We start from the raw sequence: 27,880 nt of genomic DNA on the forward strand, positions 1-27,880 counted from the left end.
TATAAAACAAATAACTTGACTATTCCACTTCACTTACCAAAATTTCTGAAGGATCTGAAATCCAACCAGTGTTTTTCCTCAGGCTAATGCTGGCTAATGCATGGCTCTCCTCGGGGCACGGGATTTTAGCAGCCTTCATGCATGTTTTTCCAAATTCACTTTGACAATATGGCTTTGAAGTCATGGGGCATAAGTGGACTGTTTTCTGGGGGGAGTGAGACACACCTTTCAAAAGAATAAAAACAAGATGTATCCTGTGTGTGCAACATGTTCAGATGTGAAATAAACATTTGAATGTCACATCTCTACAGTTGTAGTTTTACAAATTTCTCAGTTGTTTTGGTTCTCTTATTTAGTGACTGAGTGACATAAATCACTCCTTTTTGTCAAAATAAGGACATAAAAACGTAAAAACATGTTTTAGAGTGTCAACCAAGGCAAGGCAAATGTGTTTCAGCATTCAGATTCAAGGCAATTCACAGTGCTTGACAAGGAAACAAAGGAAATACATTTACATAAGGTGATTAGGAAGATCACTCTGAAGCAATCATTAAAGAATCCAATAAAATAAAATAATGGAGAAAGGCAAAAAAACACTCTCTCTCTTTTCTTAGATCACAAAAAACAGCAAGTTAAAAAGCAACATGGAAAAATAAAGTCTAATTCATCTATACTTGTAATTAAGAAATACACACAAAACCTTTCTTTCCTGTTTAATCAGTATTTATAATAGGATATGAAAAGTCTTTCATCTTTTTCGCTTCATTACTTTTTGAACTGAAATATTTGATGCATCAGCAGAGCTGAGGGGTTAAATGTTCAGTGTAATACATGGAGAATGGTTGATAAGTTACAGCTGTGACTTGTTTGTGTGTGTTTATGATTGACTGCGGTGCAGATTGTCCTTGGTGGCGCATCTCCAGCCTCTCCGTGCGGGTCTCTGTGCGGGACTCCGTGCGGGACTGTGTTCTCGGCCTCCCCACGTCTCGCGATAATCCCTGGAAAAACGCGAGAGTTTGGCGCCGCTGCCACAGTAAACTTATCATCCCAGCGGCAGCAGACGCGGCAGAAATGGCCGTTTTCCGCAGAGTGGCAGCTCTGGCCGGGAGGCTCAACCCCTGGCCCGCTGCGAGAGGCGAGCTCCTGGGCGGGGTGCGGGCCCGGAGGTGGCCGGCTGTCGGACTGTGCGTGGCCGCGGGGGGAGCCGCCGCCGCCGCCGCCGCCGCCGCGCTTTACCTGCACCGCGACGCCACGAGCGGCGCAGGGAGGAAGAGGATGAGGAGGCACAGCATCAACGGACTGCTGCCCTCCATCCCCACCGTGGAGGCCAAGGAGAAGGTAGGGAGGACAGGGGGCGCCGTGGAGGAGGTCCCCCGGCCTGAACTGTTATTGTTGACATAATGAGGGGAGGAAGAGGAGGAGGAGGAGGAGGAGGAGGAGGAGGAGGGGGTCAGTGTGGAGCAGACTCTGGCAAGAGGCGCGGATTGTTTTCAGATTTCCCGATTTTTCGATTAGGCCCAGTCTCCATGGTAGTTTTGGTTAATGTTTTTTCCCCCCCCACCTCCCCGGCGGGTGAAGTGTGTCACCGCTTTCCCAGCACGCCCAGTGGAAACACTGCGCTCACTGTTTGGCCGCAGGACGACGTGAGCGCGCGCGCAGCGGCAGGAGAAGGCGCTCTCCGCTGGAGCTGGTGCTGAAATGACAACAAGCTGAGCAGGGGACAGTCCCTCACCCTGCTGCACGCTCACATCTGCACACAGCTGTCCCTGTCAGGGCTCGTGAAGGCCATGCTGTCACATCAAACTGTAAAGCACATAGGCGTTACTCGCCGAAACAAAGCACCAGGTGGAAACACTGACTGGGCTAGATCAATGTATATGCGGTATTATTTTATTCATAGGTGGATTACCCCTGCAGTAACGGGTTGACCTGAAAGTGACACAAAAACCACTTCAAAAAGAGGCACAGCAATACTTCAAAGAATGGCAAATGGAGGCATTCATGGTATCAACCAATCAGATGGAACCATCCTGCAGGGTTGGGATAGTGATATTCTCTCAAACAAAAGGAAGGTTGCAGGTTTAACTCCACATCAAAGTGTCCTTGCGCAAGACGCTGAACTCCAGCTTGCTCCTAATGGATGGTTTGAGTGCATTGCAATGGAATCCACCTGTAACCACATTAACGCGACTGTAAGTGAAATCCATTCACCATTTCTCTGGCTTGTATTTACAAATAGATCATATTTGATTTCAAAGTTACAAAATACCAGCTAGCAAAAGACAAAAAGTCAGACTGGCAAAAGCAGAAAAGTCAGGGGGAGAAAATGACAGCAACATTACCAGAATACAAGAGGCACAGAAGCTCAAAGCTTTTCAGAATTTCAAATAGAATTTGAAAAATGCCATATAGTGTTACATAACACTATGTAAACAAACACCACAGAGTAACAGAACGTCTCATCAGAGAGACACAAAATTAGCATTGCAATACAAAAAACTCACAAAATAAAAATAAAAACAATCAAAATAACCACTTAAATATATAAAATATGATGCAACATGGTTACAAAGCAAACAAGAAAATCATAAATGGGCAAAAGTAATCAGAAAGGTATGGAAAACTCCAAAATAATACAGGGCAAATCTCTATAGAGTGTTACAAAGTAAACATGAAAGACTCAGTTCTATTCAATAAAGCTGTTCAATTCAAAACAACCAGATGAGCATAATCCATGACCGCAAACAAGCTCGGAATGATTCCAGAGAGACACCATGAGCACAGGAACACAAAAGACTCTTTAAACTACCACAAAATATGGCTCATTATGTAAAGTTCCAACAACAACAACAACAACAAAACTACCTCAAATGAATTAAATGTAACTTCAGTGATGGTCAAACTGCCAATAAAGCAGCACGGCAGTCTTTATTTTAAAGAAATATATTTATCAACGTTGTGAGTAAAGTATATAATGATACGAAATGAACCCAAAGTACCGAAAAGCCACTTCAACAATGAACACAAAGAAGCACAAAATGACCATTAAAAAACACAAAAGGCTGAGTATTGCAAACACAATTAGCAGAATGAATTTATGACAAACACATGAACATATGATGCCAAAAAGAGGCTAGACAATCCAAAATGATGCAAAATGACCACAAAGGGATCTCATATGGCTTTAATGAGCTACAGAAGAAGCAGAAAATTACAAGTCACGTCTCTACTGAGATTTTAGAGTCCATGAAGTTTTTGAATGTGTTTGAGTTAAATTATGTACCATAAATCTAATAAACCTGAACGTCAACTATGTGCAGAAAGCACATTGTCGAATACAGGAATGTCACTATGCAAGAAACACAACATCATCCATGTATGCAGTAATACCCCAATTTATCAACGGTATCACTGAAACTGAGGAGGTTTCGAGCTGCTCTTCCTGTTCTTGAAACACAAAGGAGAGGAGGCGACAGAGAACGTTTACACAGTGTTGTATGACAGTAAACCTCTGTGGAAATCATTGCATCATTGTTGGTCGTTAGACGTTTACAACGAATTGAAATGCTTGAGTATTCTAAATTAGAACCCAGAAATGTTGTTGGAAATTTCAAAGCTTTTCAACTCTTTATAAATTTCAGTTTTTACCTTTAATGTATTACATTTCACTGAGTCACACGTCCCCTCAAAAAGATCCATATGATGCACCAGGTGTGTGCCCACATCCATCTCTGGTAGTTTGTATGTGAGCAGGAGGAGCTGGGTGGTGCTAAAGGCACTGGAGAATTCCAGAAGCACGATTCTTACAAATTCTTACAAATACAAGTGAAGGGTAACATTAGATTAGATTTCTGGAAAACATTTTATGCCTGACAGGTGACCAAACAAAGGAGAAGCTGGATATGATCAGGAATGCACTCAATGAGACAATTAAAAAATGTTGAAAAGATTTTGGATCCAAAGAAATTAGAAGAGAACAATTGCAGCAATTCTTTAAAAAAACTGTAAGAAATGATGCAAACATTTAGGAGATTTGATCGTAAAACCTTGTCTCTTTGTGGAAGATAGTTTGTCCCAAACAAATACAGCTTTAGTTATTCTTGATCTCACCTCAACTATTTTATACAGACTGAGTTATAAATCTTGTCATGTTGACACACTTGACATGAACTGCATCCTTTCTAAATGACATTTTCTGTTGACGTTGTGTTATTTTGATCATCTTAATAGGTTTCCAGTCTTAATCTTTAAGCATTATTTGTTGTGAAAAATCACAATAAAAAACTGCAGATTTCCTTCATAAATGAGGGGAAAAAATGAAATGCATGGCTCATTGTTTCAGAGAAAAATCCCCCCACAGGATCAGGAGCTGCTTCTGGATGGGATTTGGTGTAGTGGTTAGCACTCTTTCCTCATGGAGAGAATTTCTCTGCGTACTTCAATTTCTTCTCGCAATCCAAAAATACGCGGTTGAGGTCAATCGATGATTCCAATTCCATTAACACACTAGAATCTAATTATTGTGTCTTTACAAGACTCTATAAAAACCCTAATAAGCAGCTCTCCATTGCAATCAGGTGTGTTGAAGCGGGGAGGGATCCAAAGCGTGCAGGGCAGCGGCCCTTCGAGACGTGCGGCCCTACAACAACACTCCAGGCAAGTTTTTCTCTCAGCTTCAGCTGCAGCCGCAAATATTTGACTTGCATTTCTCGCCACCTGTAAACAGGCTTTGATGTGCAAAACTGGTGGATTTTCCCTTTAAGAGGGCAGTTAAAGCAACAGACTATCAGAAGTGAGAAAATGGCTACTTCCTCAGTGAAAGTGTTCGATGCCCAGTAATTAAGAGAATAACCTGGAAAAACAGTGACTGCAGTTTCTGTTTTGAGAACAGGTTTTATATCTGCTTGGACCTTTGCTGGCTGGATTGTACTGTAATTTAACTGCGCTGGGATAGCTTAAAACCTATTATCAGGAAGGAACGGGGAGAGTTTAACAGAGAGGAAGACATAGTTTAGCTGGGGAGCTGAGGAGAGGGTGAAAGAGGTGCAGCTGTGAAGGGAAAACACAAAGTTGCCGGAGGGGAAAACACCTGGAGCATCTGCTGCGCAGTCAAAGGCACCAGACAAGGCCGCAAGAAACAGTTGTGGATATATGACATTACCAGCTACACAAACTTCACCGTGCACCGCACGCTGGAGCACAGCGCGGCTCTGCAGAACTTTACAAACTTCATTCATTAGCAGGAGTCAGAGCCACGGGTGTCCGCACTCGCTCCGGTGATTACAGTGCCTTCGCCGTGAAGCCAGGCACTCATCTGCTATTCACGCCCCTTCGGTGAGAGCGCCATCAAAGCTTCATGAATGGATCCGTGTTCTCATTAGCACGCCAGCCGAGCGGCGCGGGAACCTCTGCGAGCTGGTGCCCGACTTCCAAACAGGTCTAAATTTGGAAGCCTCTCTGCTAATTACGCAGCTCCACGCCGCACAATCTGGCGGCACAGCAGCTCTCCAACTCTGCAGCTAATCAAGATGGAGCCCGGGCTCCCCACACACACACACACACACACACACACACACACACACACACAGTGAGAGACACTAATCAAGTAGAAAGTGGTGACAGAGTATTTGTGTGCGCGCATCCGTCGGGTGTTCCTGCTCTGAGCCAGAGGTGCTGACTCTATTTATAATCCCGGAGAGCTAAATGGAGAGAGTTGATGCCAGGAATAGATGGATCTCCTCATTACAGAGGTTCAAAAGAAGTGAAGAGGCACACTGAGTTTAGGTTCAGCCGTCTGCGTGAGGAGCTCCATCTGCACGGAGAACTGTCACATCTGTGAGAGTCGCTCTCAAACTGCGACCGCCGCCAGAAATTAATCAGCCAGGAGAGATTTTCTGCTCTGAAATTTTGATGAGAAACATGTCTTTTTGACATCCAGCACTAATCTTTTATACGCTTTTAATAACATTGATTATGATTCTCAGTTATTTTAACAATTGACTTATCACTGATTTATTAATCTCACTTTATTCCACTATTTGCACAACTTGCACCATTCCACAATTTAACGACTAACAAGAATTTGAAAACAATTCAAGTAATTTGCCCTTTGTTTTTTGTTTTGTTTTTTTGTGTGTGTGTGTGTCGGCAGGCACGCACGTTTGACTTCGAGGATGGAGACGTGTACATGTCTTCCCATGAGTATCGCTTCCGCATGTTCAGCTCTGTGGAGTACGAAGGACAGCTGTACATGACGCCGCAGAACTTCATCGAGTCGGTTACCATGAGTGAGCCCAGAAGTACGTATCGATCCGTGTCTCCTCGAGTGGATGAGCATTGCTGTGGCTGCAATATGTGATATAACTGGAGTAATGTCAGCGGTAAAATAAGTTTTCTGAAACATACTGTGAACGAAAATCCCACCTTTATCCAATAAATGTTGGCTCCTCCAACTGCTATGCATCGGCTGGCGTTAGGGGTCTTGGCAGTATCATTTTTAGTGATTGTTGTTTGAAGGTTAAAGATTAATTGGTTAGTCAACCGAACGCGGCGCGTTTCGTGTTTGCACATCTCTGATCTGTGCTCGATTTCCCAATAAGGACGTCAGTGCCAAGTATAAGATCTTTGCTTTAAACACATCTCTGCAGATTCTGTCAGCCTGCTGCCAGTCGTAACAGATTAGCCCCGGCCAGCCAGCCTCAAAGCAGATGGCTTTACAGCTTTTGTTTAGTCTGTGGTTAATGTTAGTCACTCACACACACACACACACACACAGATACACACTCCATGTGTTCACATGCACCCTTCTCTCCGATCCAATAAATATCTAAACGGGACAATCTTACATTTTTCCTGTATGACCGCAGGTCTAAAAGTTTTTCACGAACCAAAAAAAAAAAAACTACTGTTTCTCTCTCCTGCCTCTGATTGAATTGCGTGCAAACTGTGCACCTGTATGTGTGTGTTTACATCTCGCCGTGGTTGGCTGACATACGATACAGCCTCACGTAGCCTCTCGGCAGCCGACATCCTCTAATGCCCCCTTTGAAGTTGAATTAGATGAACTTTGTTGTATAAAACAGAACAAAAGTAGTATGTGCTTTTACAGGAACATTCCACGCACTACAAAGACGAGCACGGGGCACTTTAGATGGTACAAATGGGCCTGTGATGATGACAGTGTGTATACAGTGAGCCTGTCTGTGTGTGTGTGTGTGTTGTGACTGTACCCGGCACATTAAGACCCATTTCTAGATCATACAGATGCTATCTGACCGAGCCCACCCAAACTCTCTTCTCCTCTTTCCCTTCTTCTTTTGTCTGGTTCCCTGGCAGACAAGAGGCCCTGGAGGTCCCTGACCAAACAGGTGGGAGACACACGCTGCTGAATCCTCCTCTCTCCTGCTCCTCCGGGTCGCAATCACACATCTGTTGCATGTCACATCTGTTTCGGGCTGCAGAGTTTATTTTTTTTACATCTGCCTTGCAGTTTCTTGATTTAAAAGCTGTATGCACGTGCACTGCATATTGTAAGAACGACAGTTGTGTGCAGTACTGTGCATATGTATGATTTTGACCAGACTCATTTTTAGTGGTATTTCAATTAATTTCCTTCACAGTCGACAAATTAGCATTGTGCCGCTGCTCTTATAGATGCAAGACACTGAAGAAACAGATAGTTTTCACTGAATAAAACTGTTTCATCCTCCATCTTTGGCCTCCACCTGCTTTTCACTCACAAATGCAACACTTGAGTTGACCAGCTTGTGTCTGCGTGCTTTGTGTATTTGCATGGTAATTAGCCTAATTGTTGAGTTTTGACATTAAACAGCATCAACCATTTAAAAGCATGATTTTCCCTTGAAAAGAGAGAAAAAAAAATAAAACATTATTTGGGATGATAAAGGCTCTACGACATGATATGGTCTCATATACGAGGTGGTCAGCTGTGCTGCACTGGCTCCTACCTAAGGTCTTGTGTTTTTGTGTGTGTCTGTCAGGAACTGGAGAAGATCCTGTCAGACACGCCGCCCGTTTGGAGAGGATCCTCCAAACTGTTTCGCAACCTGAGAGAACGAGGTGAGTGAGTGCGCGCACGGCAAAAAAACACACCCACATCAATCAGGAGGAAGGCCACCTGAAGCACCTGTGTTTCCACACTAACACAAATACACACAAATGGACATTTACAAACTCTATAGTCTTTTTTTTATTTTGTCAAAGCAAACGTGACCTGTCATTCGCAGTAATATTTTATGCTATAAATATATTTGAAAAGCACCAGGAGCAAAAACCTGTTTGTTAAGCTCTCTAAGCCTTTGTCGCTGTCTAACACTGTGCCAGTGTGTAGCAGGGCTGTGCGCCTTTTTGTGTGTGTTGAAATTCTAATACTTGTGAGTTGGTGTGTCACTGTAGGTGTCACTAATCCGGGCCTTGGTGTCACGCTGTCCCTCCTCGCTGCCAAACAAATACATCTCCCTTCCTCCCCCCTCTGCCCTCGCTCTTCCTCTCCTCATTGATTTCTGGAAAAGCAGAATTTGGCGACACCAAAGGCAGAGATGTCGAGAAGCTCATCCTAATTAAGCGTCAGGGTGTCAGGGGAAGAAGTATGTAGCATAGTAATCACAGTCATGTACTGAGCCCCCATAGTAATTATTACGCTGAACACACACACACATGCACACACACACACTGAGGGATGCTAAATATAGCGCGCCATGTGTGATTCTTCCCCTCCCTCTAACAGAAGTATGTTCCTCAGCTTGTAACTTATGGGAGCATGTTTGATTTTGTCGGTGGGGCTCCATATAGGGGATGGCCTTCTTGCTTGCTTTATTTATTTATTTATTTATTTATTTATTTTCCTAATCAGAGATGGAGAGAGCAAGATTATGAAAGGAAAAAGACTTAGTGATGAGATGTGACAGAGGATTTGGTGAGAATTTGGGAAAATACTGATGGTGTAAATAGTTTGAGGTGAAAGATAGTTGATAAATTACCTTTTTAAGACGACTCTATGTACGCTCTGTCCAGCCACTGATTTGCAAACTGACGTGAATGTAATTTCCCTCTCACACAATAGCACCTTCCTTCATGTAAACTGTGCGCCGATGCCAGAACATGCTCGCCTCTTCACGCCACGATGAGTGAACACAGTTGAAATCCCTGGAATGGAGTCGGATTTCTGAGAATGACAGCGCTGCGTGTCAGACAGAGGAATGCGTGGTGCTGCCTTAATGCCATGCGCTGGTGTTTGAGGGTGGGCATACGTTTGGCCTTGTTTCTCCGCTCTGGTTGGGACCTCAACTGTTTCTGAGTATGGTTTATTGCGAGCTTATGATCAGGGTAATGGTTCAGCAAGAGAGAGGACATTTCATCAGAATGTTTGTTGCAAAGCAATGCTGAACGTTAGCATCAAAACTATAAACTGCCGTCCACCTCACTGGACAGACAGTCGCTACTGATTGCGGTACAGAACTGAGTTGATACTGTCAGTTTGTTGAAGGTCATCAGTCACTCACACTGCAGCTTGGCGGGAACTTTCAGGTGGTGCTTGAAGCTTCATGATTCTGGAGGAAAAGTCCTGTCTGGATGCCTTATTGGGACGCTGGGATACGTAACAAAGCAGAGACCCACAGATCATTTTAGATCAAACCGCTCACTCCCATTCCCTCCTTCTCTGTCCCAAAACTATTATTATAATAAAAATAAAAAACGGTCCATTAATTTTGTCATTGGAAGCTGCACAGAGCAGCTCCTGAAGTGCTGTATAAGTATCTAGTTGTATTTTAAACACGTTTACAGACATTCAGTTGCTTGGCACAATGTTTTAGTTTGTAAACATGGTGGTTCAGTGTGTTTTGCGTTAATAAACATGAAAAAAAATGCTGATAAGTATAAATTAAGATAAAAAGAGAAAGGAAAAGGAAGAAACATAAAGGCATTATTTAAAACAGATCGATTGAAGCAAAAATGTGAAATATAAAAGATAAAATTAAAAAAAGATGAAATAATTGTAGAACAAGTATATAGTGTATGACACAAATATAGGTAGAACGGATTGCTGTTAATCTTCGGATGATTAACAGCAATCATGATTAACAGCAATCCACTTTTTTGTTAGGGAGTATAACACAGAGGGTGGTGTAAACATGCAGACTCTTATATAGAAACCTGAGTGGCATCGCAGTGTATATGTGGTGTTTGCAGAGCTCGGGCTACACGGAGAATAGAGAAGTCAGTTCCAAACCAGCTCCTCTGCACAAAGCAGTCAAGCATCAACACACCACAGGGCTGACAGCGGCTCTGGCTGGTGTCGTGTTCACCTTCACATGCACTCCTTTGGACATACGCACAAATGGAAAAGCAGTGTCCCGAAACACTCAGGCGAGTCACCCTGAACTATCTGGATGATCAGGCAGAAAGCGAAAAAAGGAGGGAGAGGGAGCCGAGACAGAGCTACAAAGATCCCTAAATGTGCCTGAGGCAAGAAAGGATCACCTCCTGAAACATTTTTCACTTGCTTATCCAAACACGGACACACACACACACACACACACACACACACACACACACCCACACCCCCTGTGTGTCTTTACTTTGGACACTTTGGGTGTAGAAAAAGAAACGGTGTGTGGCCGAATGGCTGTCGGCGGCTCGGCTCGGAGAAGACACATTTTAAGATGCTATCTTCATGAAAGGAAGGATTATGTGTGTTAGTGTGCATGTCTGTTTGTGAGGCTCAGGAGGCCCACGCTCTTTGAACATCTGTAAACAGTGTGTGTGTGTGTGTGTGTGTGTGTGTGTGTGTGTGTGTGTGTGTGTGTGTGTGTGTGTGACCTTCTCTGTAACTCTCTTGTCTTGATCTCATTACCAGGCATCATCTCATACACAGAGTACCTGTTCCTGCTTTGCATCCTGACAAGTGAGTCACTTCAGCCTTCACTGTTTTCACTTCAACTTTTTTACATTTTAAATGCAAATCTCTTCGCCTCACTTTCCCCTGCTGCTGGCACATCTCGCCAAGTCTTGACCTTGAGGGTTCGGGAGTCCGATTTGAATAAAAGTAGACTAATTTCTGATGCAGGGTGCAGTGATTTGCTGTGAAAGAAAAAAAACAACCGAAGAGACGCTTTCCCTTCCTGAGAGCAATGTATCAAAAATGCCTCCACTCAGGCTCACATAGAAGTGAGGAATTTGTGCAACTGCCTGATAAATCTGGTGGTTTTCCATCGAGGAAGCAGAAAACAGAAGAGGAAAAAAGTGCTTATAATATTTCAGGACATAAATGATGGCATGAAGCACACTTTTTTTGTTTATTGCACCAAGCACTTCAAATTGTACAATTTCTACTGAGAAATAAAGTAATTTTTTTCGCATGAATCTGGTAGTCATATAGTGACATTATTTGTTGTAGTAGTATGACTTGAAATCTGAAAATAGGCAAATGTTTATTCTGTCTAATTTCATCTTAGTTTAAAGATGACAAAAAGATGCAGATACAAATGCTGGCCTACTTACGAAAACATGCGTTTAAATTTTTGAGATCACAATATGTTTCCTCGTGTTACTCCAGTAGTTCATTTGAAGGACTGCTGCAGCAGGTTTTATGTTTTGTATAATGCAAATTCGTTATGTGCTCATGGTGAAGCTAAAGTCCATCTGTTAGTAAATTTTGATAATATATATTGAAAATAAACATTATTCAAAGCTTTGTCTTAATTTTACAAATTCACTCTTTTATTTGATCACTGCCAAATAGAGGAAAATAGTCCTGAAAAATAGTCTTAATTGCATGGTTAAAAAACTGCCTTTACCAATTCATGTGCATACACACATGCACACACTCACTGCCACACTGTGTGTTGTCCTGTCTGTTCTCCAGAGCCTCATGCTGGCTTTAAGATTGCCTTCAATATGTTTGATGCAGACGGCAACCAGATGGTGGACAAGAGGGAGTTCATGGTGGTGAGTAGCAGATACCGATGGAAAATCCCACTGTATTTACAATCGGATGTTAGCATCCTGTTTTTTTTACCACTGAGAGCTGTTTTGTCGGATATTTAACGGTGACATGGCACGTGTGATGTGTGTGTGATCACACACCGACGACAAACGTAAAAGCTGCCATTTGAAAAATTGCATTCATGTTAGAAAAAATAAAAACCCTGTGTTCAATAGTGTCTGGCTGGCAGTCAGATGAGACTTATTCAGTTAGTTTTATAAATCGTTTATCAAACTAAGGTCATTTAAATGAAAATTGCAATAAATAAGCCAATAAATTGAACAATCTAAACTATAGGTAATGATAACCATACAAGCACAAAATTAACATATGAATGCTATTATCTGGTAAAGGTTCTTTTTTTTTTTGTCCGTTTTAAATTTGGAACTAGCCTTCCTGTTATTAAAAGCTTTGAACATGTGTCGCTCACTGTCACATTAGAAAAATGATATGGAATAGAAAGTGGAATAGGCTGTTGTTTTCAAGCGTAAATTGTAATTCCAGCTTCACTGTAAGCAATATTCTTCTCTCCAGTATCCACCGCCTTCAGCTGAAGCTGTTATTTTTACATCAAAGCCTTTGATTTTGAGTCCAGCTCCTCTGAAAGTGTGTTCTTTTATGAGCTCGGTGGTCTACCTGTGTCGTCTCTTCAGGGCCGCACATGTGTTACTCGCCCCTGGGATGTGCCGACAGATTTTCCACTGAAAACATGGCTGCGGGCGGGAATGGATCAGAGTATCCGTGCAGGCTGGTGGGAGTGGGATGGCACGTCAGCTGGAGGGAGTGGTGACGGGTTTTAAATCCTGAGGGAGCAGGCAGGTGTGGGACGGGGGAACCATTCCCACGCTGACTGTTTGGCAGAGGATCCTGAAGAAGTGGCGCTAACAGTCAGATGAAGGAGCATTTTATTCACATCCAGTGAATAATGTCAGTCACCTGGATTGCATGACTAGATCACAGTTTATCAGTTGAATTGAATAGTAATGTTTGATTTGGTCACAATTTTCAACTAAAGGAGGTCAGCTTACACTTCCAAATAATTTCTATTTTGGTAAGAAGAGATAATCGGTAGAGGCAGTTCATTGAAAATACTGGAACCACAATGTCCAGTAATTTCACACTGATAGCCGTGCAGAAGTTATATTGAATTCAGTTTAAATTTCCCCTTTAATATGCTTCAAACATAAATCACCTTGAAAGTCAGATGTGGAAAGCCACACGCTCTTCATCATATTACCAGAAGACCCTGACACACCTGCATGAAAGAGCCAGTGACCTTTTGAACCTCGCTGATACACGCAGGCGATTCAGATCTGGCTTCAACTTGTGGGCGTGATCTTCACCTTTTCTCTCCTTACAGCTTCAGGAGATCTTCCGCAAGAAAAATGAGAAGAAGGGAAGGAAAGGAGATGCTGAGAAGTCAGCGCAGTTGGTAAGACGGGACGGATGCCGACCAGGCGATTGATAACGTTATGTGGATCACAGTTATGATTGTATAATTATCACTTTACACATATTCATGCAGCCAACTGTTAAAAAAAAAAAACCAAGGCCATGGAGTTTGGTTTTTCTGCATTCATCAGTGTGGTAAATTTGGTAAACAATAACCCGGTTTTAGTCGATTTTTAATGAGGAAAAAAATTAAACGTTGCTGTGAAGGATTTCCTTTTAAAATGACATTTTAATGCATCCACGAGTTTAAAGCGCCACAACACCTCCCTTCTCACTTCCTGGAGGGTGGATCAAGCCTTGTCTCAAGTGGATGCGTTCAAAATGGCACGTCGTCATTCCAGTTAGTTGCCATCAGTATTTAAAGCAGGCGTAACGAGACCTTTTAGAGCGCATGCTGCCTGATAGGAACTGTTTCTGACTACGTGGTATCTCATCTGTTTTTACTGTCACAGTTATCCCCTGACGTGTACTTGTTATATTGATACACTCAGATGATGTGTCTTTTTCACCACTGTAGTGATTCAGGATCAGAAACGACACTTTAGGCTTGACTTTACCGCGCTGCCTGTGGCTGGGACGCACGAGTCAGCCCTGAGTACGCTCATAGCTCCAGGTGATGTTCAGATTAATCAGCTAATTTATTTTAGCCATTAGGTTTAATTGTACGTACATTCATATTTGCCCTCAAAATGTGCTTTAAAGGTAGTTATTTTATAAAGGTAAATTGAGTCAAATGTGATATTAACTGTATTTAAAATGTAAACAGTAATTAGAGTAGTTTTGAACTTTAATCTTTTGTTTTAAAATGTATTATTTCAAAAATTTGCATGTTAATATCAGCTGTGAAGACTAACAACACAAAGTCTTTATGGGAAAGTTAATAAAAAATACTTGATAATGGAAAATTGAAACTGCTGACTTTTTGAAGAATATTTCAGAGGTCAGTTTGTCTGCCAGGATGTTTAATGCTGCACAAGTTAAAATTATTATCATTGTAAAATCATTAAAATCACCACATTGTGCCATTTATCTTAAAATCAATGGGTAAAATGTCTAACTCATCAAAACTGCACATATTTCTTGATTTGTAGGTTAAAAGATGTGTATAAATAGGATTCATCTGTCAGGTAGAGGTTATAAAATAATGCTGACACATCTCATTCACTACTGCTGTCCTGTGATGTGGTGCAGTTGTCCTCCTGAATGAATTCCTATATAAAGATGCGCCATTTGGACGTGCATGATCGAAGCGTTTGATTTGTAAGGCCTTTATCACATTATGAGTATTTTACAAAAACAGAATGCAGAAATTTATTGCACAAAACTGTCAGTTCTATCATCTTTAGAAACGGTTAAAATCATGTGAATACTCCAGGCCCCGTGCGTCCTCTCCCACCGGACCTCGGGGGAAGTGCGGCGCAGTGGCGGTGCAGCGAAGCGTGTTCTCTGAAACGTAATCACAGACGTGTTGAAAATGACACATCCACTCTCCTCGCATGTACTAACATGTCTCTTGCCTTCTCTCCTCCTCTCTGACTGCATGCTCTGTCCTCTGCTTTCTCTTCCTCATGTCTCTCTCTGTGTGTTAGAGTATGCAGCTGTATGGATATCAGGTTGCCCCCATGAACAGCGTATGTATCCCAAACCTGAACACTGCAGTGTCCTCTTCTTCTCTTAAAAGCTCAGGAACCGACAGCAAAGAGCTATAGTTAAGCTCTGTGCACACATATTCTCACAATCAATCTTCTTGTATGAGCTCACAGTAATTAATGAGGGAGCATGAAAGAAGTTAGATCATGCTTGGGTGTGTCTTTTATATCCTGAATATAGCTTTCACAGGTGTAAATGTCAACTGCATCAGGCTGCCCTGCAGCCAGGACAGCATTTAATGCCCCCGTCCTGCGTCCTGACCTGCTCTTTGAAAAAGCCTTAACCCTGACCCAGTCTACCTGATCCTCTGTTATCAGTGAAATGTCCTCTGTGCTCCTTCAAAGCATGGATAGAAAACAACAGGGAGAAAAGCTCCGGACAGGGTGTCCATCTGTCGGCTCGGCTGATTGATAGATTGAGGGTTGATGGTGTGTGTGTGTGTGTTGGGGGTGTGGGGGGGGGGTCGTTGAATGGACAGAGGAATGGCAGAATAGGAAGAATAGATTTAAGGGGTCAGGAGAGATGAACTCTGAACAAAAAGAGAGTGATGTGATTTAGAACGACCCGAGACAGTCTGAGCCTCCAAACACAATCACACTCCGTCCGTTTCAGATCATTTTAGGACACGTGCTGCTTGTTTGGCGTGTGTGTTTGAGTTACTGCGTGGAGGAGGTATGTTATCCTGGTATTAATCTAAATCATCTTGTATTTGAACGCATTGAGATTTACATTTAGATTTGATTTACATTTATATCTGAATTAGGTTCAAGGTTTAAGCCAACACTGGGCATACTGGCCATTGATCAATACCAAAACAATTCTCAATATTTAATATAAAAAACAGCTTTTGCTTTATTTGAATGGTATAAAGGACACTTGTGGACCTTTGATCGTTGATAACAAAGGATAATCTTCACTGTGTTTCCTGATCTGAGTAATGTTTTTTTTTTTCTTTTTTTGTTTTGAATGATGGTCTTCAGTGTCATCAAAATAAGTTATATTATTATATATTATATTATTTAAACACTGTAGGCTGCAAACCAGTAGTTTGCATTTTACTTAGCATTCCCTCTTCCTTTCATACACACACACACACACACACACACACACGCTGGTCATGCTGTCAGTGTTGTGATGGATAGCTGCATTGTCACTGTGCAGTTAGGAGCGCTGTGGGGTCATGTGTTTTCTCTGGAGAGAAAGACGAGGTGGGTGGTCAGGAGCTCAGCACTGTGATTAGCTTTTATTAAGGGAAAATACACACCAACTGAACCAGCTGGGTTTTTTTTTTTCAACAATAGTGGTAAAAGTAACATAATACTGAAGGTTTAAAAGAGGGAAATCCTCTCAAAGCCGAAGGAACAAATAATGTTTATTTCAGAAATTCATCAGTTGTTTTTTTTTTTTCCCTTTGATTTGTGCAAGTGTTTGACCCTGAGAGCACAAATAATATGCAATGAAAGAGCAATTTTATTCATGACATGCGCTATTAACTCATTTATAATACTGACATTGATCAAAATGTTTGATTGAATCACGATTTTGAACTCATTGATTTGTAAAGAGGGTTGGATTGTAGTCTGTAATCTGGACCCTCCTTCCTTTGCAGTTGTGATGGAAACTGTAAAAAGCAGATTAGTTTCTATGAGGAAAAAGTACCAAGTTGTCTTCAGTCCACTCTTTGCCGAGCAGTTTAGGTTTAGCACAGCAAACACAACCTGTTTTTGTATGAAGTGTGACGAGTACCAAGTGAATACTGGAAGCTGACTGTTTGATTTTGGGCGACTTGGAGCTGAACTGACCCTGGCCCTGCTTGACCACTCCTACAGGTGCTAAAAAAAGACAGTCAGGAGTTTGTGGCGCGGAGTTACTGGGACGTTTTGAGGCGAGGCGCCAGTCAAGTCCTCTTTTCTGACCTGGCGGAGGTACACACCCCCAACTGTCCGCTGTCCTTCTCTTCCCTCCATTTTTCTTCTCCTTCACTCTTTCTCTTTCCTCAGTTCTGTCAAGTCTATCTCCCTAAATATCTCAGTCGATTCACAGTCATTCAGTCACATTAAGTTTGGACACAAGAGATATTTGGATTTTATTGGCACATGCAGCCATGTGTAATACTCACAAGAAAATATTGCTTTTTAACGGTTATTTCTCAGATCTCATAGCGATTCACTTATCTATTTCTCTGAGAACAGGGGTGTCAAACATATGGCCCATATTCCGGAACTGGCCGAGCAGAGGGTCTAATCTGGCACACAGGATGTCCTTGGACTGTGCAAACGCCCCGACAGACGGTAGCTGCTACACTGTGCAGCACGGATTTCATAAACTGTGACACAACAATGGGCTCCATCGCATATTGTTGCTCTGGATTGAATCACAAGTGATGAACGCTGCGAGAATAACAGAGTTATCCTGCACGTCATCCACCGATGCCCTCAGGAAAAAGACTAAATGAATCAAGAATCAAACAGTAGCATTTATATACGTGGACAAAGATAGACATGGAAGTCTGTAGATAATGTGGACACGGTTCATGGTTTATGTTTCCTCCTTCTGCTGCCGACCGTTTTGATTTTGGTGATGTTGTTTTAAATATTGTATAATTATCCGCTGCATTGCTGTTCGCAGCTGTAGCCCACAGTGTATAAAATAATAGTCTCACAACATATTTTTCACAATGACTTATTTTTCCTAATCCATATTTGCTCAGCATTATTTGTTTTACATTGCTTACTTAACGTTTTGCACCAAAATGAGGAAAAGCATCAGTGCTGTTGGGTATTTTTAGGTTTATATGCTGTCGTTTGACAGTCTGGCCTAATGAGAACAAATGGGCCCTTAAAATAAAATGAGTTTGACACCCCTGAACAATATTGTCACCATAATTTCCTTTTGGCTTGACCTGATACAGGAACTGCTCATTATCTCACAGGTCATTCTCCTTCTGTCTTTGTTATCTTGATCTATCAGATTTACGTCATTCCCTTTCTCTGCTCTCCTTTTCTTGTCCCACATCATTGTGCTGTTATCTTCTCCTCTGTTTTGCTGCTATCTCTCAGTAACATGTATAAAGTAGCGTCCATTCTTAGTGAATTCCTCTGTCATTTTTCACCATTGTGATACCCTTCCTGTTTGGATGAGCTCTGAAATAAACTCCCTGCAACACCCGCTGTATTCCCTCTTTTATTATTTGAATTGAGTTTGACAGACAATCTTTTTTTATATAATTATTCACACTTCTTATATCTGTGAGGGATGCTCAGAGCCTCATCCAAATATTGGAAGTTTCAATCCATGCCGTAGTTCCATCATCATTTTGTTCCTCAGTGAACAAATATTATAATCATATTTAATTTAATTTAATTTTTTTCTTTAATATTTATTCCTGCTAATTGTTTATACCTAAAACTGTATTTTTCATTCCGGTTCTTTTTATTGATGTGGCTACTGATTCATCAATGCTGATATTGTGTTGTAATAGCCTGTTTTGTTTATTACCTGCCTCCTGTCATCCGGCCTCCTCAGTCCGCTTTGTATGTGTATCTGTGCCTTGTTATCTGTGCCGTGTTGTGGCTATCCGTGTTGGAGCTTTGGTGTCAGTCTCTCTTTACACCAAAAACGCTACAATGTTACATCTATACATTGATAATAAGGTTTCTCTGCAGGGCACATACAAAAGTAACATCTTATTACGGCCGCATTCGCATTGAAATCATGTTGATTTAACCACATATTTTTTTAACGAAACTGGTTTAATTGAAAAACATGGAATTAGAATAGGAAGACATTTAGAGACACATTTCATATTCTAGCTACAACTGTGGTAATGTAGCTTTAAAACGTGTATGGTTGGTTAAATACCATTTAGGACACTTTAATATTTTCAAGTGGAATCACGAGAAAAGACTGAAAGTCCACTACTATCATGGCAGGTTGCAAAAATGATAAATGTTCAGTTCAGCCAGTTGTGTACCAGTTAAATGGTTTTAGCTTGTGGAGATTTTAATAATGATAATTCAAAGTGCTATTGGAAAAATCTTTAGAAAACAAAAGATATCAAAATAGATTTTTCGAGTATTTTTCCTGAAAATGGTGCCAAACCTGATATTGTTCCTAAACACAACCTCAAGACCAACCTGTTTGTGCTGCTCCTGTCTGGAGCAGAGATGTCGAACATGTAGCCTGTAGGGAAGAAAAAAAACAGCCTGCAAAATGCTTCAATCTGGCTGCAGGATGACTTTACAAGATGAAATGAGCAAAGTCGACATCAGGTGAAGCTTTTTGCCATGTAGCTGCTGTTCCTGATTTGTCCACAGGGGGGTCCCACTGTTTCAGTTACAGCAGTGGCCACAGACAGAACTAGATGGTCAGTGACAGCGACATAACTCCACCGGTTTGCCTGTGAAATAGCTTCAACATAAGAGCGTTATGACGAGAGGACCACTTGGTATATCTGCAGAAATCTGATGAAGAGTTCTGGAAGCTTTGTCTGAAGAGAAACACTTGATTTCACTTGTTGCTTAAGAACATTCAGGGTTTCCATAATAGATTCTGTGGTAAATTAAATGTAAACATTTTCACTTCTTAAAACTGGAGTTGTCAATTGGTTCCTTCTTACGCGACTCAAATAGTGCGGCTCACAATACAGGGTGAAGGTGAGCGCAACGATCAGTAGCAGCTAACGTGCTAACAGACTAGCTGAGTAATGACAGGCTGCGCGCTGCGGCGGCAGCGGAAGCTCAGATTCAGCTAATGACAGTGGAGCATAATGGGTCTGACCTTGTATTTACACCCAGCAGCCTTTCATCTGGTGAGAGGTGAGACGGACAGAACAAGCAAATCTGACAAAAGGAGGAAGAATGAACTGGACGTCAGAGTTACGATGAATTAAATTTACTGACTATGAACACGAATGCATCTTCCCTACAAATGTCCTAAAAAGGAAAATAATGAGCTTTTCCATTAATTTAAAATTTACTGTGAAGAAGCATTGTCACAACAAAGGAACAATCGTCTAATCAGAAATGTTCTTACTTTTTGTGAATAGAAAACCAGGAGGCGAACATAAAAGGAGGAGATAAAATCAGAGTCAACAAACACGTGAGAGAGGCCAAAAGAAGATGACACAGGTCAGCAGACAGAACAAATGTCGAGGAACAAAGTGGGTGAGAAGAAAAGAGGTTCGGGAAGTACATTTAGGGGAAAGAAACAGGCAGGTTGTATTTAGAGAGAGATGTGTTTACTCAACAGATTAGTCACCATTAGACCTCTTTGCTTTTGTCTGGAGGAGGAGGGACTGACTGACAGGCGGGGAGGGAGGGAGGGGAGGGAAGAGCACATCACCTCTGTGTTTGTCAGGTGAAGGAGGTACTGACGGGTAGCATGAAGAGAAAGGAAACCATTATGATAAGATTGGGGCGGAGAAAAAAAAAAGGAGAGAATGCATGAAGGTGGAGGTTGATGCAGAAAAATGCAGAGGAATGGAAACCCTGGAGGGTTCGGCTGAGTGACAAGTCTGACCTTCCTAAACACTGACGGCGAAGTCTTCCTCCGGAGCATTACTCACAGATTGGGAGGGCGAGGATCAACATTTAGCGTTTACACGAGTAATTACTGTTTTTACCCTGAGATCAAAGACTATTAAACTCAGATAGACACATGCATGCACCAGGTGTCGGCTCGTGCACGGTGGGCGTGGCGATGGTTACATTGGTGACTTCACACTGGTGCTGCCACACTTCCAGGAATAATTGGACTGTTTTGATCAGGTTGACATTACGTCTGCACTTATCTCACCACTTGGACAAAAACACGACGCACTGGTAGATACACTCTCACATGTCAGCGTGACTTTTTTTTTTTATTTTTTTCCCAATATGAGGAACCTAAAAAAAATCTCCATTAAGAAGAGTGGAATTATTCAGATATCCACCAAAGGCAGCCTGTATTGTTGCTGCCAGCATTACTTGTCATTTTTGGGCATTTTTATGGGATTTATTGATCCAGTTTGTGATGAATAGTCTCATATTTATAGCATCGTGTCTTTAGCTGCTCTCTTGTACACTGGTCATGACAGCGAGCAGAACAACAGCTTTAAGAGGGAGATGGTGTCAGAGGGCAGAGGGGCAGAGACTCGCCACCTGGATGCAGTCTCCATGCATGAACAGCCCGTGTGTCATAAAGACACCAGCAGTGCGTCAGTTTGTAAATTAAAAGAACAAAAGCTGTTTTCCTTCTGTTTGTCCGTAATCAGAGACTTAATAAAAAGGACCCCCATGTACACCAGAGAAGGAAATGATTAGTCTGTAATTGTTTCAGTTTGTCTGGAATCAAAGCGCTGACGACCAGACTGGGACATGAATCAGAAACAGATGAAACAGCAGGAGGCTGAACGGAGACGGTGACTTTTTTTTCGTTTGTTTCCAAGAAGTCATTTCAGATCGGATATGAAGGACATGTTTTGAATCTGCGCAGTGCCTCACTTAAACCCCACGTTTATGCAGTCGCCTGTTTTACATAATGACAGTTAATTCAGCTGCTCTTTATTTTCTTAAAGGTGAACTTAGCAAGTCATTGAAACTTTGCTCGTTTTTAACACATTGCACCACTTTGTAGAAGTCTTTTTAAGCTAGAAAGCGATCAAAGGGTTAATCGTGTAAACTATTAGTTTACAAATGTCTTAAAATACAGTTTGGTCAGAAGAGCTGTTAAACCAGTAAAAAAATGTTGTGTTGAACAAAAATCATCAGTTTTCATGTCTACAGATCATTGTTTATTTTAACTTCACCATCATCTTACTGGTTTTCCTAAAATTTTGAAGCAGCATCCGCTCATGTCACAAGCTCCTCTTCATCACCCCCTCTACTGTGTGTGTGTATATCTGCATTTCAGCTTAAAAAAACACACACACACACACAAACTGTCAGACCAAACAACTTTAACAAAAAAAATAACAACCTCTTGACTTCTGCTCTGAAGTAAACCTGTGTCATTCTCTTCCTTGTCCCACATTGGATTTTAGGATTTTACACTTGAGGTAGAACCACGAGTGGCATCGTGGTGATGATGATGGAAATGGCATAAAATGCACTTCCTCGTCAGAGGGACATGAGATTTCGTTCAATCTGATGTCTGCATACTCCTCAGCATGGCCAAGGACATGGGCATGGCAGGCAGTGAGAAGAAGAAAAAAAAACAGCTCCCGAGGTCCTCCCTGTTTGCCCCGGCGCTGGCCGAGTAATCTGCCGGAACTGCTGAAAACAACGCTCACCTTTTTCTGAGATGGATTTGTCACAGGAGCGAACATTGAAATCCATACTAGGATCAGAGTCAAACAATTACTTTTGTCACTTAGTGTCGTCACTAAGAGGATTATGGGGAATGCAAACAGAACTAACCAGCTAAAGCCTGTTGAAAGTGCTTCAAACCAGGGTCAGCGGTGTAAACACACACACACACACACACACTAGAGGGAGCACAGAGAGAAAAAACTACACAGGAAAAAGAAAGGAAATCCACTAAAGTTTTCAACAGAGCTAGCCGAGATTCTCATCTGTTGACGGAAAAAGGTGGAATCGGCTCACGTGTTCTCTGCATTTGTGCTTCTGTGGGTTTCGTTCCGTGCTGCTGTTTGTGATTTGAGGTTCTGTCCAGGTCTGTCAATGCGGCACTTGAAGATCAATGCATGACGTGTGGCGGCTTCAGTGTCTCCGTGTGGCAGCTCGGTGTTTTATCTGTGTTTGTGTCATTATCAGTTCGTCTCTCTTCCTCTCACCTCGTCTGTTTCTCTCTTTTTGATCTACTCTTAACGTGCGTTTCCTTCCTTCTAGATTCTTCCTCATCCTATTCCTACCCTCCCACCGGCTCCATGAATGTAGGCATGTCTTCGTTTTCATTTTGTCACCGTGTCTTTATTTGGCCTGCTGTCTGAGCACCCCTGTTGTCCTCACCTGTCTATCTGTCTGTGTTTTATGCTGCTCCGGCACCTCACCTCCTCACCAGTCTAGACTGCAACAGACCTCCAATTTGATTTCCATGCTGTGATTTCAAACATGACGATGTGGCCGATTTAACAGAAATAACAGTTTTTATACCTTTTTGCTGCCTAGACTGGTCCGTTTGATGTCACAATGGCCGCTGACTGTTCGTCTGAGCTGGATCCCGATTTACATTTCTGCTGTTGTCAGTCCGGCACACGTTTTGCACACGCACACACAACCTGCTTCTCGCTAGCCTGCCGCAGCGGTGGCCATGTTGGATTGATGATGGACTCGTCCTGCCCACTGCTTCTACTCCAACCGAAGATGTGCTTTATTGATTAGTCATTGATCGCCTCTTGTGGTGCTTCCTCTCTGATAGCGGGCAGACGAGAGCATCACCATCGACACGACTCTTTTGGTCCATTTCTTTGGGAAGAAAGGGAAGGCAGAGCTCACCTTTGATGACTTCTACAGGTACAAGAAAATCCCCGATGAAAACGACAAGATGTGCATTGACATTCTCAGATCTGACTTTCACCATCCCCTCTTCTGTCTCTCTGCTCTTCAGGTTTATGGATAACCTCCAGACCGAGGTGTTAGAAATCGAATTTCTCACCTACTCCAAAGGCATGACCACCATCAGCGAGGAAGACTTTGCCAAAATCCTGCTGCGTTTCACCAACGTGGAGAACATCAGCGCCTACCTGGAGAACGTCCGCCAGTCCATACCAGATGAAAAAGTACAGCTGCATGTGCACGCTATCATGCAGCAGTTTCTTTCTTCACCTACCCTCAGTTTCCTCACCTGTCCTTTTCATTCCCTTCTTCCCCCTCTCTGGGCGCTCCTGCCCTGCGGCCGTCCAGTGGGCCTGTAATTTCCCACCGATGTCTGAGCCTGAGGCTGGACCGCTTCTCCACACATCAGCGCTCCTTTGTTTTAATTGACCTCACACACAAACACATACACACACGCAAGCTTGAGATTCTGTCTTTGTTGACCCTTGTCTCTTTATGTGTTTCCTAGAACTGCACACGATCCAAAATCATCAGCGCTAAAGGCCTTCCTGAAACTAATCCAAACATAAAAAAACCAAAAGATGTGAAAAATATGAATGATCCAGTATTTCAGTATTCACCCGGCAGCTGAGCCCTCAGGATTAGAGCGTTCTCCACCAAAAACACGTCAGGGACACATTGATTTACTTTTCTACCCTAGATCTGGCATATGATGAATAAATAACATAAAAATGCATATAAACTGAGAACGGAGAAAATTTAACCTCAAAACCATTCTAGCTAATTGTCAAGTAAATGTGTCATTCTTTTAATGGATTTTTCCAAACAGATAAACAACTGCTAAACAACTGCTCTCTTTTCTTCTTTAATAAATTGTGAATTAAAAACATACCGATCATAATCCTCTTCAAAGAGAAGACTTTGAGCACTTTCTATTTTAATGTATACAAAAAAGGGAAAAGGAGTCATGCTGCCCTGTGCAGGAGCTGCAGCAATATCCTACAGTATTTATACCATTGTCTATGGGGGGATTTTCGTGTCCCGTCCGTGGATGTTAGCATCTTATCTGAGAAAACAGACACAAAGCATCACATGGTTCATTATGCTGTGAAGACTCAGTGTCTTTATCACACATGGTGTTATATTGATGAGTTCATTTGTGGTGAAAAAAAACCTTTGACAAAAATCAATCACCTTGCAAGTAAATCAGCAGTTATTCTGGTCTGTAATATTAATGATCTGTGACAAAAGAAAACCTTGGGCTTCGACCTCACTGAGGTATGAACCATATTTTCACCAGCTTATGTACTTTGTAAGTTACTTTCACAATCATACACACACACACGCTTACCAATGGTGGTGTAGCTGCCTAGCAAAAACTGTCCACTGTCTTTCAAATAAAGCCTACAACACCACGTTGATTGCAGATGAAAAAAGGCCTTTAAATAGATAAACTTTAACTTCTTCCTGCCTTAACTGTCTGTCTGTCTGTCTGTCTGTCTGTCTGTTTATTGTGCTTATGCAACCCAACTCTATTTCTGTCCCTCCCCTCTTTCTTTTCATGCTGTGGAAGAAGCAGGAGGTTGGTCTCTGCCTCATACAATCCACAACCTGCAGTTACAATCTGTCAGTTAATCTCGTTCCATCTTCTTTGCTTGGCCGTATAAGAGAGATGTAGCTTGACACACAGCGAGGTTCTTCAGCATGAGTAGCATTTATTCATGTCAGCCTACCAGAGTGCATTTATTTATGTACTTATACATGCAAATTTATTTAGCAATAATTTACTGATTTATCTCATGTGGATTTGGACTTTTGAAAGTTATTATCACTTGCTGTGTACTCATGTGGGCTCTGGTCATGTATTTAATAAATGCAGAAGAGACGATAACGCACAGATTCGGCGTCACCGTTTCATCTGGAATATGATCCTGTTAGCTCTTGAATGGCTTCAGCGGTTGATGCACTAATATAGGGTGATACATTGCAAGAAAGCTGCTGATTAACATTTTCCATATCATGCAAAGACAGTTCATGACTTTCTACATCACTAATTTTGGTCTTTCGTATTCACGGTTGTGATTTTTCCAGAGTGGATGCGACTCCAAGCACATCTGCACATCTGTTAAAGCATAGTTTTAAAAGACTTTGACTTTTTTTTTCTGTGCTTTCCCCTTTGGATATTTTCTCAGATGTTCACATGTGGCCTCTCCTCATATTTCAGGGAATCACCTTCGATGAGTTCAGATCATTTTTCCAGTTTCTCAACAACCTGGAAGACTTTGCCATTGCCATGCAGATGTACAATTTTGCTTCACGCTCTATTGGACAAGGTAGTAAGATTTAGTTCTGCAGGCTCTGATATTTTTCATTCATAAGCGATCAAATGTGCATAAATAGGTTTTAATCTTTCTCTTCTCAGATGAGTTTGCGAGAGCTGTGTATGTGGCCACGGGGCTCAAGCTGACGCGTCACCTTGTAAACACCATCTTCAAGATCTTTGACGTTGATCACGATGACCAGCTGTCCTACAAGGAGTTCATCGGTATCATGAAGGACCGGCTGCGCAGGGGAGCTCGGGTGAGGGACTCTGGAACCCTGGGAAAAAAGTGCAGACGTGAAGAAAAAGTGATTCCAAAAATATATATTTACCACGCACGTGTTCAGGTGGGGCCGTGAATCAGAAAGACAGGTCAGGTTCTGCACAATGTCTTCTGATTTCCAAATATTACGGAGTCATTTTATTGGGAAGCATAAAAAGCGACATCAATCACCAGCTGTGGTAGACATGTTTTGGCTCATTCAGACAAATTGTTCCCAGAACATATACATTGCATTGTATGGACACTTTGTTGTGAAAAAGTCAACTTCAAATGGTTTCCTAAACAGCAAATGAATGGGTGCATTTTTAAGACTTATTCTGTTTAGAACAATTAAACGTTAAAATAATGACATCACATCTGCAATACTTTGCCTTATCTGTGTTGAACATATGAATAATAGGTTAACATATTTTCCAAATACTGAAGGATGAGAGAAGAAACCATCCAATTGTTTTTTGCTTAATTTGATGTAACGGCTTGAGTTGCACTGAAGTTCTGTAATGAGTCCTGTTGTCAAACGAAGCAATCAAATGGACTTGTTTTATAGTGACACCTTTGGAAAACTAAAACTGGACTTCCTAAAACCATGCATGTAATGTCAAAGTGCGTTGCAAAGATTGGAATCTGCAGGTTTCGTGGATTAAACTCAGAAAGTAATCTTTTATTTTTTTAATGGCAACTGCTTCAATGACTCACTTGGAGTGATGAAAAAAAAATGACTTGGAGCAGAGAGCCATAGTTTCCCTTCCTCTCTCAAGCCTGCTCTGCCATCTGGTGGCGTCTTTCCGTAGAGCATCACAGACTTTCACAGAGGATGCAGTGCTGCTACAGCTTCACGTGATAGGCTACAAACTTCTCTAATTTTGCACATCATTAAACCTCAGGGGTTTGTTTTTTTGTTTGTTTTCCTGTAGGCTGCTTTTGATGCTGTCTTGGCCTCACAGTCTTGGCTTTTTAACTGTTTGCTCTTGTTTTTTCTCTTGATTTTGCTGCCTAATGTTTCTCATTTTTAACCAGCACTTTCTTTCTCAATTGTCATTTTTCCCCCACTCTTCCCATCTTATGTCCTTCCTAATGCTCCTCCTGTCCTATCTCGCTCCTGATGACCATCTAATGGTATCTTAGGGCTATAAGGCAGTGGAGAAAGCTACCTCCTTTAAGTCCTGTCTGAAGAGGGAACTGGCTAACAGATAAGTATCCCACACAGCTAAAACTGTCAGTGTACAGTCTCATTAGTAGAAGTTCACTGCGGCAGAAACATTGACAAGTTTCAGCTGTTTTTTTGCAGTTATTCCAGTTTTATATACTAGAGAACCCTTTTAATCAAAAGCCATATACATCTGTAAACTACAGCACTAATATTCTGATATGTCTCATAGTCGTGTCACAACTTTGTCATGTGATTTGAGACAAAGTAACTTGAGCTGCCTGTCTTTGCTCTGTGACTACCAGGTGAAGGGCCATCGTCACGCCTCCTTCTCGAGCTGCGTTCGCTCTGAGGCCAGAAAACAAGTGCGCCAGCTGTGGAGAAGATACGAGGACACCGAGAAGCCGTAGAGGACAGACTGAATCCGACTGACCTCCGACTTTAACCTGTCAACTGACGGGTGTAGCAGCGCGGTGCAAAGGCAGACCTCAAGTTGACTTCCAAACTGTATCATGACTCCAAGCATGGC

The 27,880-nt window shown here is 42.0% G+C and overlaps 1 protein-coding gene across 6 annotated transcripts; it reads left to right on the plus strand.

The window, feature by feature from the left end:
* The first annotated feature begins 1,039 nt into the window (after positions 1-1,039).
* Positions 1,040-27,865, plus strand: micu3a (mitochondrial calcium uptake family, member 3a). Of its 6 annotated transcripts, XM_030094562.1 has the most exons (17): positions 1,040-1,338; positions 6,152-6,299; positions 7,336-7,367; positions 8,001-8,079; positions 10,877-10,924; positions 11,885-11,967; positions 13,365-13,436; positions 15,046-15,087; positions 16,936-17,031; positions 22,128-22,142; positions 23,465-23,559; positions 23,654-23,825; positions 25,175-25,183; positions 25,826-25,934; positions 26,024-26,181; positions 27,330-27,394; positions 27,654-27,863. In XM_030094562.1, the coding sequence occupies exons 1-17, from the start codon at positions 1,072-1,074 to the stop codon at positions 27,658-27,660; spliced, it is 1,497 nt and encodes a 498-aa protein (XP_029950422.1). In that variant the 5' UTR covers positions 1,040-1,071; the 3' UTR covers positions 27,661-27,863. The 6 variants fall into 6 exon arrangements, with proteins under 6 accessions (XP_029950422.1, XP_029950423.1, XP_029950427.1 ...); XM_030094563.1 differs by lacking the exon at positions 22,128-22,142 and having other exon boundaries at positions 6,149-6,299; positions 27,654-27,860; XM_030094567.1 differs by lacking the exons at positions 15,046-15,087; positions 16,936-17,031; positions 22,128-22,142 and having other exon boundaries at positions 6,149-6,299; positions 27,654-27,865.
* The last annotated feature ends 15 nt before the right edge of the window (positions 27,866-27,880 follow it).

This window comes from Salarias fasciatus, chromosome 6, assembly GCF_902148845.1.
Source record: "Salarias fasciatus chromosome 6, fSalaFa1.1, whole genome shotgun sequence".
NCBI classification, from domain to species: domain Eukaryota; kingdom Metazoa; phylum Chordata; class Actinopteri; order Blenniiformes; family Blenniidae; genus Salarias; species Salarias fasciatus.

Coding starts and splice junctions, on each gene's coding strand:
- micu3a (XM_030094562.1), top strand. CDS start 1,072: ATGGCCGTTTTCCGCAGAGTGGCAGCTCTGGCCGGGAGGCTCAACCCC. Junction 7,368..8,000: donor GGAGGTCCCTGACCAAACAG/GTGGGAGACACA, acceptor TGTGTCTGTCAG/GAACTGGAGAAGATCCTGTC. Junction 15,088..16,935: donor AGGTTGCCCCCATGAACAGC/GTATGTATCCCA, acceptor CCACTCCTACAG/GTGCTAAAAAAAGACAGTCA.